Here is a 15,157-nt window from a genome sequence, read left to right on the forward strand (position 1 = left end):
TTATTTTTTTTAAATAAGTGCATATTTATTTTATAAAATGGTCATCTTTAGACTTTTTCTTCATTACGAACGCTCTGAAAAACGGTGGCGTTATCTTTATTTAAACGCGCGGTGTACCATATATATCATATCGTATAGGAGTGGGAGGTGGGTCGTGGGCACAGCTTTAGATAGCTGTCTAAAGCCGTGGTCGTGGGTGTACCCACTTGATTGGTGACCGAATACGCAGCCTCGCACAGAACGACCAGATTTAAAATCGACCATGCGGTAGTTGGGAAGTATACGTAGTAGTGTACGATTGAGTGATGTCGACCGATGTACAGGGCGACGATACCGTATAGAGCTTGCACGACGATCACCGACTGAACGAAGAAATTGAATTCATACAGACCACGACCGGTGTACATCAGTCCGCTGGACATGTCCGAAAGTTTTCGCCAAAGTTCGACGAAACAGGACACGCGCGCTTCGACCCCTTTGCCGCCGCCGCCGTCGACTCTGTTAGACGTGGCCACAGTGGTCATCTGTACCTAAATCAATTATGCAGGGGGTGTAATGGTGTATGTAAATATTAATTATATTTTCAGTTTTATTCTCACGAAATTGTTTCAACTTAATATTATAATGAGTCTTCCTGAGGACCTGAGATATAGGTATATTATAAACAGGTAGTTGTGGATAAAATACTTCCACTTGATCACTCTTTCAAATGCATAATACAAAATTCGTATTTTCAAAATAGATGAAATTCGTCTATTATAATACGAAGCCTCTTTAAAATCATAGTATAAAATAATTTATATTAGGCACCTCTTTAGATATTGATCAAAAAATAAAAATTTTATAATGTTGTACTGTAGCAGTAGGTATAGTTATATCACAAGAATCATATAATATTATCATTATTTTATAATTTTAAATGAAATAACAGTACCTACCTATACAGCTTTTAAGAAAATATATTATAATATATTTAGGTATTGTATGCAATTATAATACATAGAATTTTACTTTTAAACAAAAATAGATATAGAATACCTACATTAGACATATTAAGAATTCGGACAGTATAGTCTGAAGACTATAACTAATTATAAACAAAAAAAATACAAATTAGTCTGAGAAAAAATGTACGTGTTTGGAAAACGATTTAAGTACCTTTTTTTTAATATAAAAACATAAAATACTTTCTACCGCCTATTTTAAATAATATAGGTATTAGGTAGGTATACCTAAGAATTTAAATTCACTGCCTATTCCTGCGTATAATATTATATATTAATTTATTTTAGAGCTCATCAGTCATCTTGTACAAAGTGGGAGTGAAAGAGTGAATATGGAAATATATAATATATATGTATATGACATATGTATTATAGTCGTCGAAGAACCGTCAAAGTGTCAAAAATGGTGGATGATTTAAAAATGCCTATGATTATAATATGCTGCAGCCTTAAGTTAGTTTCGTTACTACTATTATACATACTACTATACTAGTATACTTACTAATAATTGATCGAGCAACATCTCGGAGGCTATGGTCAATAAATGGCAGTCCGTGACCCACTGGATGGTCGTAAGGTTTGTATAAAAATAAATGAGCCAATTAGCGTACACGTAAGTGGGCTGTACTTGCGATGTTAAGGCGCAGTTTGCGACCAACTCAAGCGTTGTTACGATCGCACCAACAATAATGAGCATAACGATAAGAATCGACGAACCTAGGTCCAATTCCGCAACAGTGTACTGTTCATATTGAATCTGTGAAATAAATAACTAGAAATTAGTTACAAATTATAATATAGTATAAATATTATGTGAAGGTGAACAAACCTATTTGACAATACGTATATAATATAAGTATTAAGTATATAACATAATATTTTTATAATATGTTTTCAACATGTAGAGTTCACCTGAAATTCTTCATAGAAAGCTACCTATTCCTGACTTACATTACTTTGTGTTTTAAAATTTGATTACCTAATTGCTCTTTGCTTTAATAACTACTTATAGGTATTTTTTTAGTGTTATCCTGTGAAATTGTCAATAGCTGGAGAGGTTTAGCATGTTCCTCCCCCTATTTCCACTTATACATTCATTGATGGACATTGGACATGATTTTTATAAATTAAAATAAATTGCCATATTATATATACAGATTAGTTATATACATTTAATAGCTTAATATAATTATACATAATTTACGTGAATGGTTGTACCTAGTTTTTAGTTTCTTATAAAAATGTGGTCATAGTTTTCCTGTTGCAGGTACAAAGGAAAGCCTGCACATGTAGATCTATGATCATGAATCATGATTTATGGTGTATATATTATGTAATATGTTATAAAGTATATAAACCTGATATTCTCGCCAGAGTTTGAAATATTCTTCTCGCTTTTCACGTGCTCTACTCGCCAACAACGGATTTAACAAAACGATGAGGACGGACAGCGACGTCATCAGCACATAGTTAATATTGTCCAAGGTCAGGTTGTCCAAGTACGGTTTCAATATGTTTTCTGTGTAGATCAGATGGTAAAAAACAAAACACGAAAACGCGTAGAACACCGCCGTATACGTCCATTCCATTATGAAATATCTGTCAGCCTTATAATTAGAGACTGCCACAAACGCGTTCTCTTCGGCTGATAGAAATCATTACGATTAGGCATGAGCATCATTGGCGCAACCTTGGGGAGGGGGTAGGGGGCTTAGCAACCCTGACTAAGATTTAGCTCCCCCCCACAAATATCCCTTATTGATTTAGGGGTTATTATAATAAATACCTAGTTTTGTTTACACCCCAGAATTTTAACCTTAGTTGCGCCTATGAATTGAGCACATAGGATCGTCTACAGAACAGTAATGGAGATCCTATAACACTGAAGAAAGAAGCGGAAAGGGCGAGGGAGGTGGCTAACATACAGAGGAATTATAACGTGATTTCTATAGTGGTGGGCTAATGACGGCTCGGGAACAGGACTACGTCATGCATGAGATGTCTTGGGCAGTGGTCTGTGGTCTGCCTGAGAAAACTATTTCAGGAGAATAATTAATGGTGAATTATTATAATATGCTGCAATGAGGGTGAGGTTATCCCGTCTGGGAATATAATAAATTATGTTGATATTTACGCCCACCGAGTACCCGAGCTGTACACACACTAGCTAAGTACTAAAGATTGTAGCTTCTGGGCTACAGGTGGGATTTTTATGATGTATATATATATTGTGTTTTTTGCTTCAATAATTTATGCTGCATAGAGGCAAGTCTTACCAAAGTTTTGCACATGTATGTAGCTATGTGCATTTGCAGTGGCGTAGACAAGGGGGGGTCTTAGGGGTCAGATCCCCCCCATTGGCTTTTTATTACCTTCGTAAAAAGTTTTGAGAGGGTGGGGGATTTTCCAATTTTCCTCTCCTATGTCATTTTTTTTTGATCCCCTCTTTCAGAAATCACTGTGCATTTGCGATTATGCAAAAAAAGCATGTTCATGCTATATCAGTGGCGTCTGCAGGGGGTTAGGTTACTTTAAAAAGCACTGAGCATTTTCAATTTTGACCTCTAAAAGTACAATTTTCTACAATTTTCTACCTACCAGAAAAGTTGAAAGTTCCAAACATTTTAATATAACTCAAATAAACGTGTCACGTCTGAAGTTATTAGACTGGACAAAATAAAAATAAAATTGTAACTAATTTTCAAGCACAGTATTTTATATTTATTCTTTAATATGTTGGAAGTCCAGAATTCCAGATTATTAAAAGGTGGGTAAGTGGGTGTCGATCTGCTCCGTACGGTAGGTTACAAGTGGCTCACTATACAGTGCCCCAGCAAACCCTATTAATTTTTCATCAAAACGACCTTATTGACTGACAAAAATCAAAGTACTTCTAGTGGTTCGATTTAAAAAATGTAAAGATGTTTTAATCGGTCGACAAGTAAACTTGTTTACCAACACAAACATCTTTACATTTTTTAAATCAAACCACTAGAAGTACCTTAATTTTTGTAAAAAAACGGCTATTTCATGTCCATAAATTGGTTTTCTAATGACTTTAAATTACTTGTGCATGTGCGTGCGTGGGACCATAAACCAGATAAGAAATGACAATGAAGTGTAAATTTATGTGGGTTGCGGGTGATGGTAAGGGAGTATACACACACCAATGATCATTTACTACACATACAAAGACGATCAGTAATCGCAGGAACGAAATAATTGCCTAAACACAACTCCTTAAAAATGACACATTTGCAGGGGCCTTAAATTTGAATTCAATGATATAATATCACTGTATAAGAAAAACGATTCTGAGCGTAGACGGTCAGTCAGCCTATGATATTATATTACTAACTACTAAGTATATTTTATGATATTATTGTGAATAAAGTAATTTATATTTAACCTATTTGCGTGAACTTTGTTTTAAATTTTTAATCCTTAGCTATAAAAGTTGTAGATTTAAAAAAATTTTAACTACTAAATGATTTGTAAATTTTCAATTTGATATTTTTTGTCAAAGTTTGAACTTTGAATGATTGTAAAAAAAACGTGCATATGTTTTTTAATATTTTTTATCTGTTGTTTCAACAATATATCAGGAGCTTTGTATTCATTTTTCACGCTTTTTGACCCAACAAATAAAATATGTATATATTATATAACGTTATAACTTATAAGTAAAGTATACTTACATGGTATTCTCGTGATGATGCACATGGATCGAAGTAAATAGTTTAAGTACTTGGTTGCTTTTAAATAAGCACTGTTCTTACTATATACCATAATTTGTGTCGATATATTTAATTAAACAACTATATATTCAATTATAGGTAATCAGTACCTATACCAGAATGTATATTTAACATTTTAAAATTAAACACAGGTCAAGCCAACAAGTTTTGGAGTTTACCATATTAAAGGTTTTTAATATAGTCATATTCATAAGAAGAATTCTAAATATTTAATAATTGCGATTCGTAATTTGTAAATATTCTTGAATAATTCGTTTATAAACAATGTTATAAAATGAAACAACAAGTGATGGATTATTTTAATTTTAATTTGAGTTAATTTGTATGTTTCTTACAACTTATAATACAATGCGACACCAATAAATGTACACGTAGTTGAATTGAAAATTGAAATACATTATAACGTGTCTATCATATCCAAATGAATAATAATGATTTTTTCAGAAAAAATGTATTTTCGTTTAAGAGTTAATTCGTGTTTAGTAAAATAATAGCAACAATAAGCAATGGCACGCTGAACGGTGCATGTAAACCTACAGAAGTTTGCGTGATTGTTCCAGCATTAAATTTGTTTTTTCATTTATTTGAACTTTATTATAATATCAAACTATACAATAATATTATTGAAACACGTAAAAGGTTATTGATAAAAGTGCGGTTAATAAGTAGTGCGTGAGCTAAAAACAAAAAATAAAAAATAATAATAATATACCTACCTAGGTATGGGCTATAATTCACGATTTCCCAAATTACTAATTAAGTACCTATCTAGATAATTATAGTACAGCCATAATGCTATGATAATAATTCATATATTATATTACATACCAGTCACAAAGTTGGTGAAGCCAACCAATTTTTTTCATAGTATCTATATATCTATAAGTGAAATTATTATAAAAAGCTACTCGATATTTTTTCTCTACAAGTAACATTTATGAATCATAAATATCTTTTTTTAATAAGTAACCATGATAACAAAAACCTTATGAAAAATCGGTCAGAAACATAAAACATATTTGTGTTAAAAGTTAACTAAGTTATGAGGACGCTACACGGCCATTTGTTGTCTCCGTCTTACAACTTACAAGTGCCTAGCATAGAAAATGTACGCTCGAAAAACACTGTTAGATTCGTTAGTTAAAAAAATTGAGTTAATCGATCTATTATGAAACCTTATGGTAAGAACAGGTATCTGTGTTTGTATGTGGGTTTTTACAATAGTTCAATTTTTTAGCAATAGTTATACGGATATAATATAGCGTAAATTAAAAATGCTCATAACTCACTTAAAAACTGAATTATTGTATAAAACAATTAAAAACACAGATAATGTTTACATCAAGTTTCGTAATAGGTGATTCCCATAGATAATATAAGAAATATTATATTATCTTATATTATCTATGGTGATTCCCTCTAATTTTTAAACTAACGGAGTTAAACGTTATCTGCTGATTAAACAGAAGCTACTAGTAAATACATTTTTTATGTATATAGTTTTAAAAAAAAAATGTGAAATTATCCATTGGTTATAAATAATAATCCATGGAAAATGACAATCGTTTGAGACAAATAACGATTCCAATATGTACTCGTTATATTATTTCGTTCCATGTTGGTTCTTAAGCTATTTTAGATTTTGAGTGGAACGATGAATATATTGATTTTACAATTATGTGGTTTTTTTTTTGTGTCTGTCATCACTTTTTAGGACAGTAAAAATGCTTAGATTTTCTTCAACAGTATCTTTTCTGATAGGAAAGTGAATCTAGTTGGTACTTTGGGGGGTCAAAAAAAAATTTCCCAGTAGTTCAAAAGCACCGTGAAAAACAAAAGAAAAATTAAGGAAAAACGGGAATTTTCACGCTAAATCTGTTTTTGAGAAAATCGATTTTGGTTTTTGGTGTAATTCTAAAACAAATGAACGTATATACATGAAATTGTAACTGGTTGTTTATATTTGCATTTTCTATACACTATAAAATTTAAAAAATATTTTGATTTGTTTTGAACTGTTTAGGAACATTTTAATTTCCAATTTTATTAGTATTTTTTTCTATGGATGTCAATAAAACTTTATTTGTTGAGTAAAAAAGCTTGAAAATTTAATACAAGGCTCTTACAATATTGTTACAATGATATTAAATATTTGAAAAATATTGAAAAATATTAAAAATCCTTAATCAAAGTTTTTATTTATAACATTTAAAGTTCAAATCTTGACAAAATACGGAAAAATCACGAAAATTTGCAAATTATTTTGAGTTCGAAATTCATAAAAAATATTCTTTTTAAATCTAAGATTTGAAAATGTAATACAAGATTCCTCATAAGTTTGTCTACCTTTATCAAAAAACAAATGTCTACAAGAAACTCAAATTAAATTTTCATGAGCGTTTGAAATTCATATTTTTACAACATTTTGTATTCACTCGATTTCTCATGTAACGATTTTCTTATTTTGCTGTAATTAAAAAACGCATGACTGTAGATACTTGAAAATTTCACCGAATGTTTATATTAGCATTTTCTATACATTTTCTACATCAAATTTTGAAAATAATTTGACTCTTTTTGAGCTGTTTGCAGACATTGTCAGTTTTCAATTTTTCTAGTTTTTTTCCTATAAATACCATTAAAGTTCAAAGTGTCAAAATGCAAGTATAGGTAAATTTTAGGTATATTTTCAATTAAAATTAATGGTCTTAGTACTTTAGGGGTCAAAATTCCCCGCACATAATTATCAAATCAATCGAGAAAAAAACCAACAAAAAATACCGAACAACTGGTTTTCTATAAAATCAATTTTTCTTTCTTTGTAATTCAAAAACAAAGATTAGAAGCGATTTAAAATTTCCAACAGATGTTTTTATATGCATTTTCAAGACATAGTGAAATTTTCAAAATACTTTTCGTTCTTTTTGAGCTATTTGTTTGATATTTTTGACTTATAGTTTATATTGACTTCTTTATGATCAAATTTTCGTTTGTGTATCAAAAACTTTGGAAATTTAAGACAAGGTTCTATATAAGTTTTTTATTATTAACTAAAATCATTGAAATGATTCACGTGAAAAACGATTCTGAGCGAAAACGGTCCGTCAGCCTATGATATTACCAAGTATATTTGATGATATTATAGTGAATAAAGTAATATATATATAACCTATTTACGTGAAACCTTGTTTTAAATTTTTAATCCTCAGCTACAAAAGTTGAACATTTTATAAATTTTTAACTACAAAATAATTATTAAATTATAAATTTGATAAATGTTGGAAAAATTTGAACTTTAAATGCTTATAAATAAAAATTGAGCCTATGTATTTTTAGTAGTTTTTAACTGCTATTAGAACGATATATCAGCAGCCTTCTATTAAATTTTCAAGCTTTTTTACTCAACAAATTAAATTTTATTGATATTTATAGAAAAAAAAACTAAAATAATTGAAAACTGACTATGTCCGTAAACAGCTCAAAAAGAGTCAAAATATTTTCAAAATTGTATCGTGTATAGAAAATGCCAATATAAGCATTCAATCAAAATTTAATATTTGTTTAAAGTTTTAAATATTGTTTAAATATTTGTGTGTCATTTGTTTTAGAGTTGCACCAAAAACCATAATCGATTTTCTCAAAAACGGACTTTGCGTAAAAAATTCCAGTTTTTCCTTTGTTTTTCACGTCGCTTTTGAAAACTACTGGGAAAATTTTACTTTTGACCCCCCATAGTACCAACTAGATTCACTTTCCTATCAGAAAAGTTACTGTTAAAGAAAATTCAAGCACTTTTACTATCCTAAAAGGTGATGACAGACACAAAAAAAAAAAAAAAAACACACATCATTGTAAAATCAATACATTCATCGCTTCCCTAAGAATCTAAAAAAAAAAATTTGAAGTGACTCGGCTGAACAGTAGGTTACAAGTGGGTCACTGTAATGGATGGTGTTAAATTTGAATTCAATGATATAATATCATAGTATACGAAAAACGATTTTAAGTGGAGACGGATTTGTCAGCCTAGGATATTGTATACTATATTTATATTGATATTATTAAATATTATTATTACCGTAGCCGGTTAAGTTGAATTATTATTATTTGTTTATTATCGTATTTGTATATGATAATATATTTTAGACGTTTCAATTACCCACGAATAATATTTTTAAAATAGGCATATGTATATATTACAAGTAACAACGAATTAAGAACGATATTGCAAAAAATAATTGCCGGAAATCATTAGTTTTTAACTGAAAACGACAGGGAAGTCTGAACTTAGCGGTCAGTCTTATTTTTAAGTTATATGTATAATAACTAATTGAAATTTTTGGTATTTTCATATTTACCCGGTATACCTGCACACTGCGCTTGCTCGAACAATTAAAATCAAAAACATCCCTCGACTTGTTATGTAAAACCACCATGGGAGGGTGTCAGAATTATTTTTGCATCATCAATTTTAAAACGTTGATTTACCTAGATTAAAAAAAAAATTAATTTCTAATACTTAAGCTCGGTAAACTTTAAGCGTCGTACAGGTGCGTAAAACACCGAAAATCGTGAACTTCGTAAGGCTATACCATAAAAACCAATGATTTGCATGTAGTCGAGTTTTGGACAAGTACCTACATAGGTAACTTATAATAATTCATATTGTAAATTAATTAGGTACCAAAAAAATATAACTTCTCAAACACTTTGTCTATTGGCACTGGCGGGAGAATGTATTAGAATGTCTATAAACTTGCGGACCAGTTTGTATAGTTAAATTTGGCATGCGAACTATAATTGAAATAGAAAAGCAGAATAGGTGCATTGCAGATCACAAAGATTTCTATAAATATACCGTATAGGTATACTGAGTACTTATATAATAATATATAAGTTCTTTGGATTTATCATAGTAAATAATATATTTTATGATATCTATGGCAATCGTCAATTGTCGAAATTCGTCGGCGACGGTTAACAATTCTAATAATTTCAGCAATACTATTGTATTATAAATATAATATATTGTATATTTTGATTTCAGTGAACAAAAAACTAATAGGCCACAAATATAAACGGACAGTTCGTTAAACCGGATAAGTTGTAATACAATTCGCAATTTTCGTTTGATCACGTTATTTTCATAAAATATTTTGATACTTTCAAGTTTCAGCTCATCGGAGTGAGATGATTAGATAAAGATGGATGAAGATAGCTGTTTCTTCGGCGATGGCGGCACTCTTGCTACGTTTCACCGGAAGAGTAGATGTTTACGAGTAAGTTTGTTTTCATATTATTACCTACTATTTTACATTTACTTTTTAGACTTAAATTAAATATTTATTGCCACGGACAATCTGTTAACTACGTGACGTAGAAGCATTTATAAGTTTAATCCCAATAGCGCAATGTATAAAATACGCGAGACCGTCTTCGTTTCACCACGCCAAGTTTAATACGCACCTTTTTGCATGTTATACTATACGCCGGGTATCACCTTAAGTTTGCGCGAAGTATTTAAAACAATAAAATGTTATTAATCTTTATAGTTTATATTTTATATTTTTATATACATAAATACATTATACACCACATATATTTTATTAGCATACTTACACCTTTTTTAGTGTAATTTATACCCTAGATGGCAATAGATATATAGGTATTAAATGTCTTGCAATTATATATTTTACTATAATTATTAATTTCATTATAATATAATATAACAATACACTCTAAATTAAATTAGTTGTTATCAAGACAGACTGCAGTCTTAAAACAAACTCTTTTCTGGACGTTTTCAAAACGTATTATGATTAAAAAACATTGCACAGTTGCCGTAGCAGTCAGTTGCTAGATCAACCCGTGTGACATCAAATAGGAATGATTCTTGTTTTTTTAAATAGTTTTTTCGAAAAATATATGTAACATGTATAGCTCATACAATTATGAATTTATAGTTAATGGAAATGCCGATGTTTATACTTCATAGATATTTTTTTAGTTAATAATCGTGTAAATAATTTGATTAAACAATAAGGTACTTACCTACTCATCACTAGTATAAATTTTATTATATTACGTGTAAAATCACCGACACAAGGTGCAGACTGCGTTTAAAAAATTAAAAACATAAAATAAAATATAAAATAATGTTTTAGTAGAAGCTGGAAACTGTAGTTTATTTTAATTTATAATCCAATTAATGTAACCGAGAATGTAAATATTAAATTCATCATTGAATGATTATTCAGAAATCACTTTGGGATAAATGTAAATTAAATTAAAAATAATTAAAAAACATTTTGTGAAAGGAACAAGATTACTGCTAATATTTAAGTCTTAATTATTATTAACAAATAAATACAAATAATAGATTTTTTAATAGCTTTTTACTATTAACATTCAGTGTAAATATAGTTTCTGATCGACTTACCAATATGTAATAAACCTATATGTAATAAAATAATTATTCATATCAAATAATCCTAACAATTTAATGCAAGGATTCTCATAAATTGATCTTACAGCAGCCTTAAAACACCAAAAATAAATATGTACATCATTTACAAAATTTTAGTTCCCTATTATGGTGTAGGTATTAATACAAACAATAAATTGCTATTCGAAAACACAATTTCGTATACCTATTATTATTTACTAAATACCTACAATTAAATTAAACTAAAAATAAACATATGATTACATACTGAGTGCCTATAATATAATATTATATATGAAAATTGAATCTTTATTACGAATACTTATCGTTTACACAGACCACAAGAAAAAATAATTAAAAATATTAAAAAAAAAAAACACACATCATTGTAAAAATATAGTTGGCATTATAGTATTTGATGAATTTACTGTATACGTTTATGGCTTTATGTTAACTCTAAAATCCAGTAATCACATTTTTATTTAATAATTCATAAAATACAATGTGCTCTTATAAAAATATTCTTGTGCTTCTGACATCTATTCACCACCTTAATCAATAATTAAATTGATAAACGAAAATAATAATTTAAATAATACCTATATCATATTATTATAATTCAAATTCAAAATTATAAACAATTTTGGTTTATTGTCATATCAAATTTAAATGAACAAATTGGTCCTTAACATAGAAGTCTTTGATATAAAAAGTTGCATTATATTATATCCGTGGATTCATCATATTGACATACCTAGTATGATATCTATCATTTATTTATTTAATCTATGGCAAATCTCAAAGTCGTTGCAGAAGACACAGTCGATTAAAAATTCTAAAATTTCAATAAGCAAAGAAGATATGAGCAAAAAACTTACTGCGTTTCGTATAATTTTATTTTTCATAAATCACAATATTCTAAGTTCTGGCTGTATTCTGGAGCGTTTCCTCATGGGCGTAGCAGTTCACACACGTCACGGATTCCGCCGAAGGAGTCGATAATTAAAGTAAGTTTGTTTTTATATTCTTTTGGGGCTTAAATTTACTTTTAAGACTTAAAACAAATATTTAATGTCACGAAAAATGTGCTATCCAAGTGTTGTAGGCTCATATTTTAGTTTCGGACTAGAAATGTATAAAATACGCGAGATATAAACGCCGTCGTCGTTTTTCCAGTCCCTGTTAGTAGAATAATTATAATTAATAGGTGCATACCTATACAGGGTACTTAATATAAATATATAAATATTTTGGTTTAATTTATAGAAATATATGTTATGACTTATAACTGATAATAGTCATAAGATACAATTTTAATTAATAACTAATAATTTTTTTTCCAAATACAACGTTATAAGTTATAGGTAACTATTAATTTAGTGTCACATACTTAACTTCTATTGTTCACCTAATATCTATATTCTATATCATAGGGATTAGGGATGTATAACCATGTACACATAAAAGTATATTCACGGAATGGTCAACTGCCTATCCTGACGTGTGCGCACTTATGAATAATATACCTACTCATATACTCGTATAGGTATATAAATAGTGTAATACTACATACACGAATGTGTTACCTATTATGTCCCTTAAAGTTCAACAGTTATTATTATATTTATTTATTTTTTAAATATAGGTAGGTACATTACAAGACTCTAATTAAAATCACATTTTTTTTTTATTTTTTTGAACACAATGTTTTAAAAATTATTAATTAATTTATTAATGATTAGGTAATGCTTTTATAAGTAGGAAGGTAGGTTTTTATACCTACCTAACAAAATAAGAAAATACATAATGATTAATGTTATTTAATATGATTTGTAAGTACATAGCAGATTATACCTATCACTTGGTGACGATTATTTTTGTTTTATACGTTCTTCGTAATTCAGTTCCGTCACGATAGTTTTAGTTTTCGTTAAATGTGAAACCTCTAGATTTCTCACAAAATTCATATCGATCACCTCACAGCTTTCATATTCAAAACCAAAAAATTATGTATTTTTATCTTATTTCAATCTTTTTCATCGAACACCAGAATATATTACAGATCATAAAGATACTAGTATTGTATACTAGATAAGTTTCAATTAGCGAGATTTAGAGAGAGATGGAGATGGAGCGAGATGTAGACGGACGACAGCGTGTGCTGCAGTAAAGCTAGGTTTCACTGGAAGAGTCGATGTTTATGCGTAAGTTTGTTTTTATATTATTTTGGTCTTACATTTACTTTTTAGACTTGAATTAAATATTTATTGTCGCGGAAAATCTGTTAACTAAGTAACGTAGAAGCATATACGTTTACTACTGCCTACCAAAGGCGCAATGTATAATAATAATAAATTATACGCCAGTCCGAACAATCCAAACGCTGTCTTACTCGTAGTCGAGTTCTAGTTGATAACTGACTTGTGAATAAATGTAATTTTTGTTAGGTATAAAAATAAAACTAATAAATCCTTGAATACAACAATTAAAAATACAAACTATATTAGGTATTTATTGGTAGGTTTATATAATATCTGTAGACTGTAACGCATAGGTCATTAGAATATTGTAGAATATTTTACTGCATAAGATGCGTGTTATTTCAGAAATGGTATTCGTCAGTGAACATTTTCAAACTGGGAATAATATATCATAAGCAGATTGAAATGTGTGAACGTTTCAGTGTTTCGAAGACTAAGTTTCGTAGCAGATTTTGATTCCGTCACGGGGTATGTATTTTCTTATTTCTCAGTAGGTTTTTTTTTATTATAGTTAATTGATCAGGGGATGTATTGCCCGAAAATGTTCAATATTTGTATTGTAACTATACTGGTATAACACTATTCGGGCTATCAATAAAGTCGTGTTCAAAATTAGAAAATTGGTGAGGTATGATATTTTTTTAAGCAATTCTTTCGAGTAGGGAATTCGCTCAATGATATTTAAATATTTTCACCGATAATCAAGTACGATGACTTGTAGGTAACTAGAGACTGAGTGAATAGGAATTAGGAAGTATGTGATATGGCGAAGATAAGGAAACGGGTCAACAGGAATTCAGAATGTTTGGTGTATGAAAGGAAAAGATGAAAAAGAAATGTAAGGTTAGGGTAGGTAAGTGGAGTGAGAGTAGCAGATATGAGAATAATAAGTAAGGTGTTAAGGTACAAAAGAGGATAGAATAAGAAATTAATTAATTAAGGGTAATGCAGGGTAGTGTACATATTGTAGTGAAAACAAGAGAGAATAGGTTTAGGTGGTTCGGTCACTGTATGATAAGAGATAGTGAGAGTGGCTATAGAAGTCAATTTAGGGGAGAATGATGGACGAGAAGAATGAAGAAGAGATGGATAGACAGAATTCCGATCATATGGAGGTGTGGAATGAGAGTGGCTGAACCTGTATATAGCTGTGAGAGACGGGGGAAGAAAAAGTGTAAAGGTAGAATAGTTATGTTAACGATGCCGAATACGTAGGAAAATATCTTGAATTGCAAAGGCCCTATTGACTCATTGGCTTCAACTAACCATAGGTTTACCTAACTAACCTTCTTATGACTCATTAGGACACTTTGAATAAAAAGATCCTGAGTTGCAGGTTGCCGAACTTAAGTGTTTGTTTATCAAGTCGATCCTTTGATTGTTGACACCTTAATCCATGCTATGGATGAAGCCCATAGATAATAAAGATATTATGTCCTATCCATATCTTTATTATCTATGATGGAGCCATACCCAGCTCACTCGTGTAAAGATGTTGCCGGTTGGGATGTCAGCGCACTATTTGTTTTCCATCTTTGACCCACGCGTAGCATACCAAATGTACGATTAAGAAAACACTAAAATGATTGGGTCAGAGAGAGAAATAAATGGTGCGCTAAAAATCTGACATCCTCTTAGTGTTATCAAGTTATCAGGGTTGTGAATTTAATGCAATGAAAAAGTGTTAAA

The 15,157-nt window shown here is 29.7% G+C and overlaps 1 protein-coding gene across 1 annotated transcript in view; it reads right to left on the bottom strand.

The window, feature by feature from the left end:
• Positions 1–15,157, bottom strand: part of LOC132943588 (uncharacterized) — a 31,103-nt gene that overhangs the window by 2,263 nt on the left and 13,683 nt on the right. Inside the window, exons 2-4 of the mRNA XM_061012622.1 lie at positions 2,363–2,649; positions 1,507–1,761; positions 207–530 (exon numbers count right to left, since the gene is read on the bottom strand). Of these exons, the coding sequence (XP_060868605.1) occupies positions 207–530; positions 1,507–1,761; positions 2,363–2,649 (866 nt within the window). The remainder of the gene's footprint in view (positions 1–206; positions 531–1,506; positions 1,762–2,362; positions 2,650–15,157) is intronic.

This window comes from Metopolophium dirhodum, chromosome 4 (assembly GCF_019925205.1).
Source record: "Metopolophium dirhodum isolate CAU chromosome 4, ASM1992520v1, whole genome shotgun sequence".
Classification (NCBI taxonomy): Eukaryota; Metazoa; Arthropoda; class Insecta; order Hemiptera; family Aphididae; genus Metopolophium; species Metopolophium dirhodum.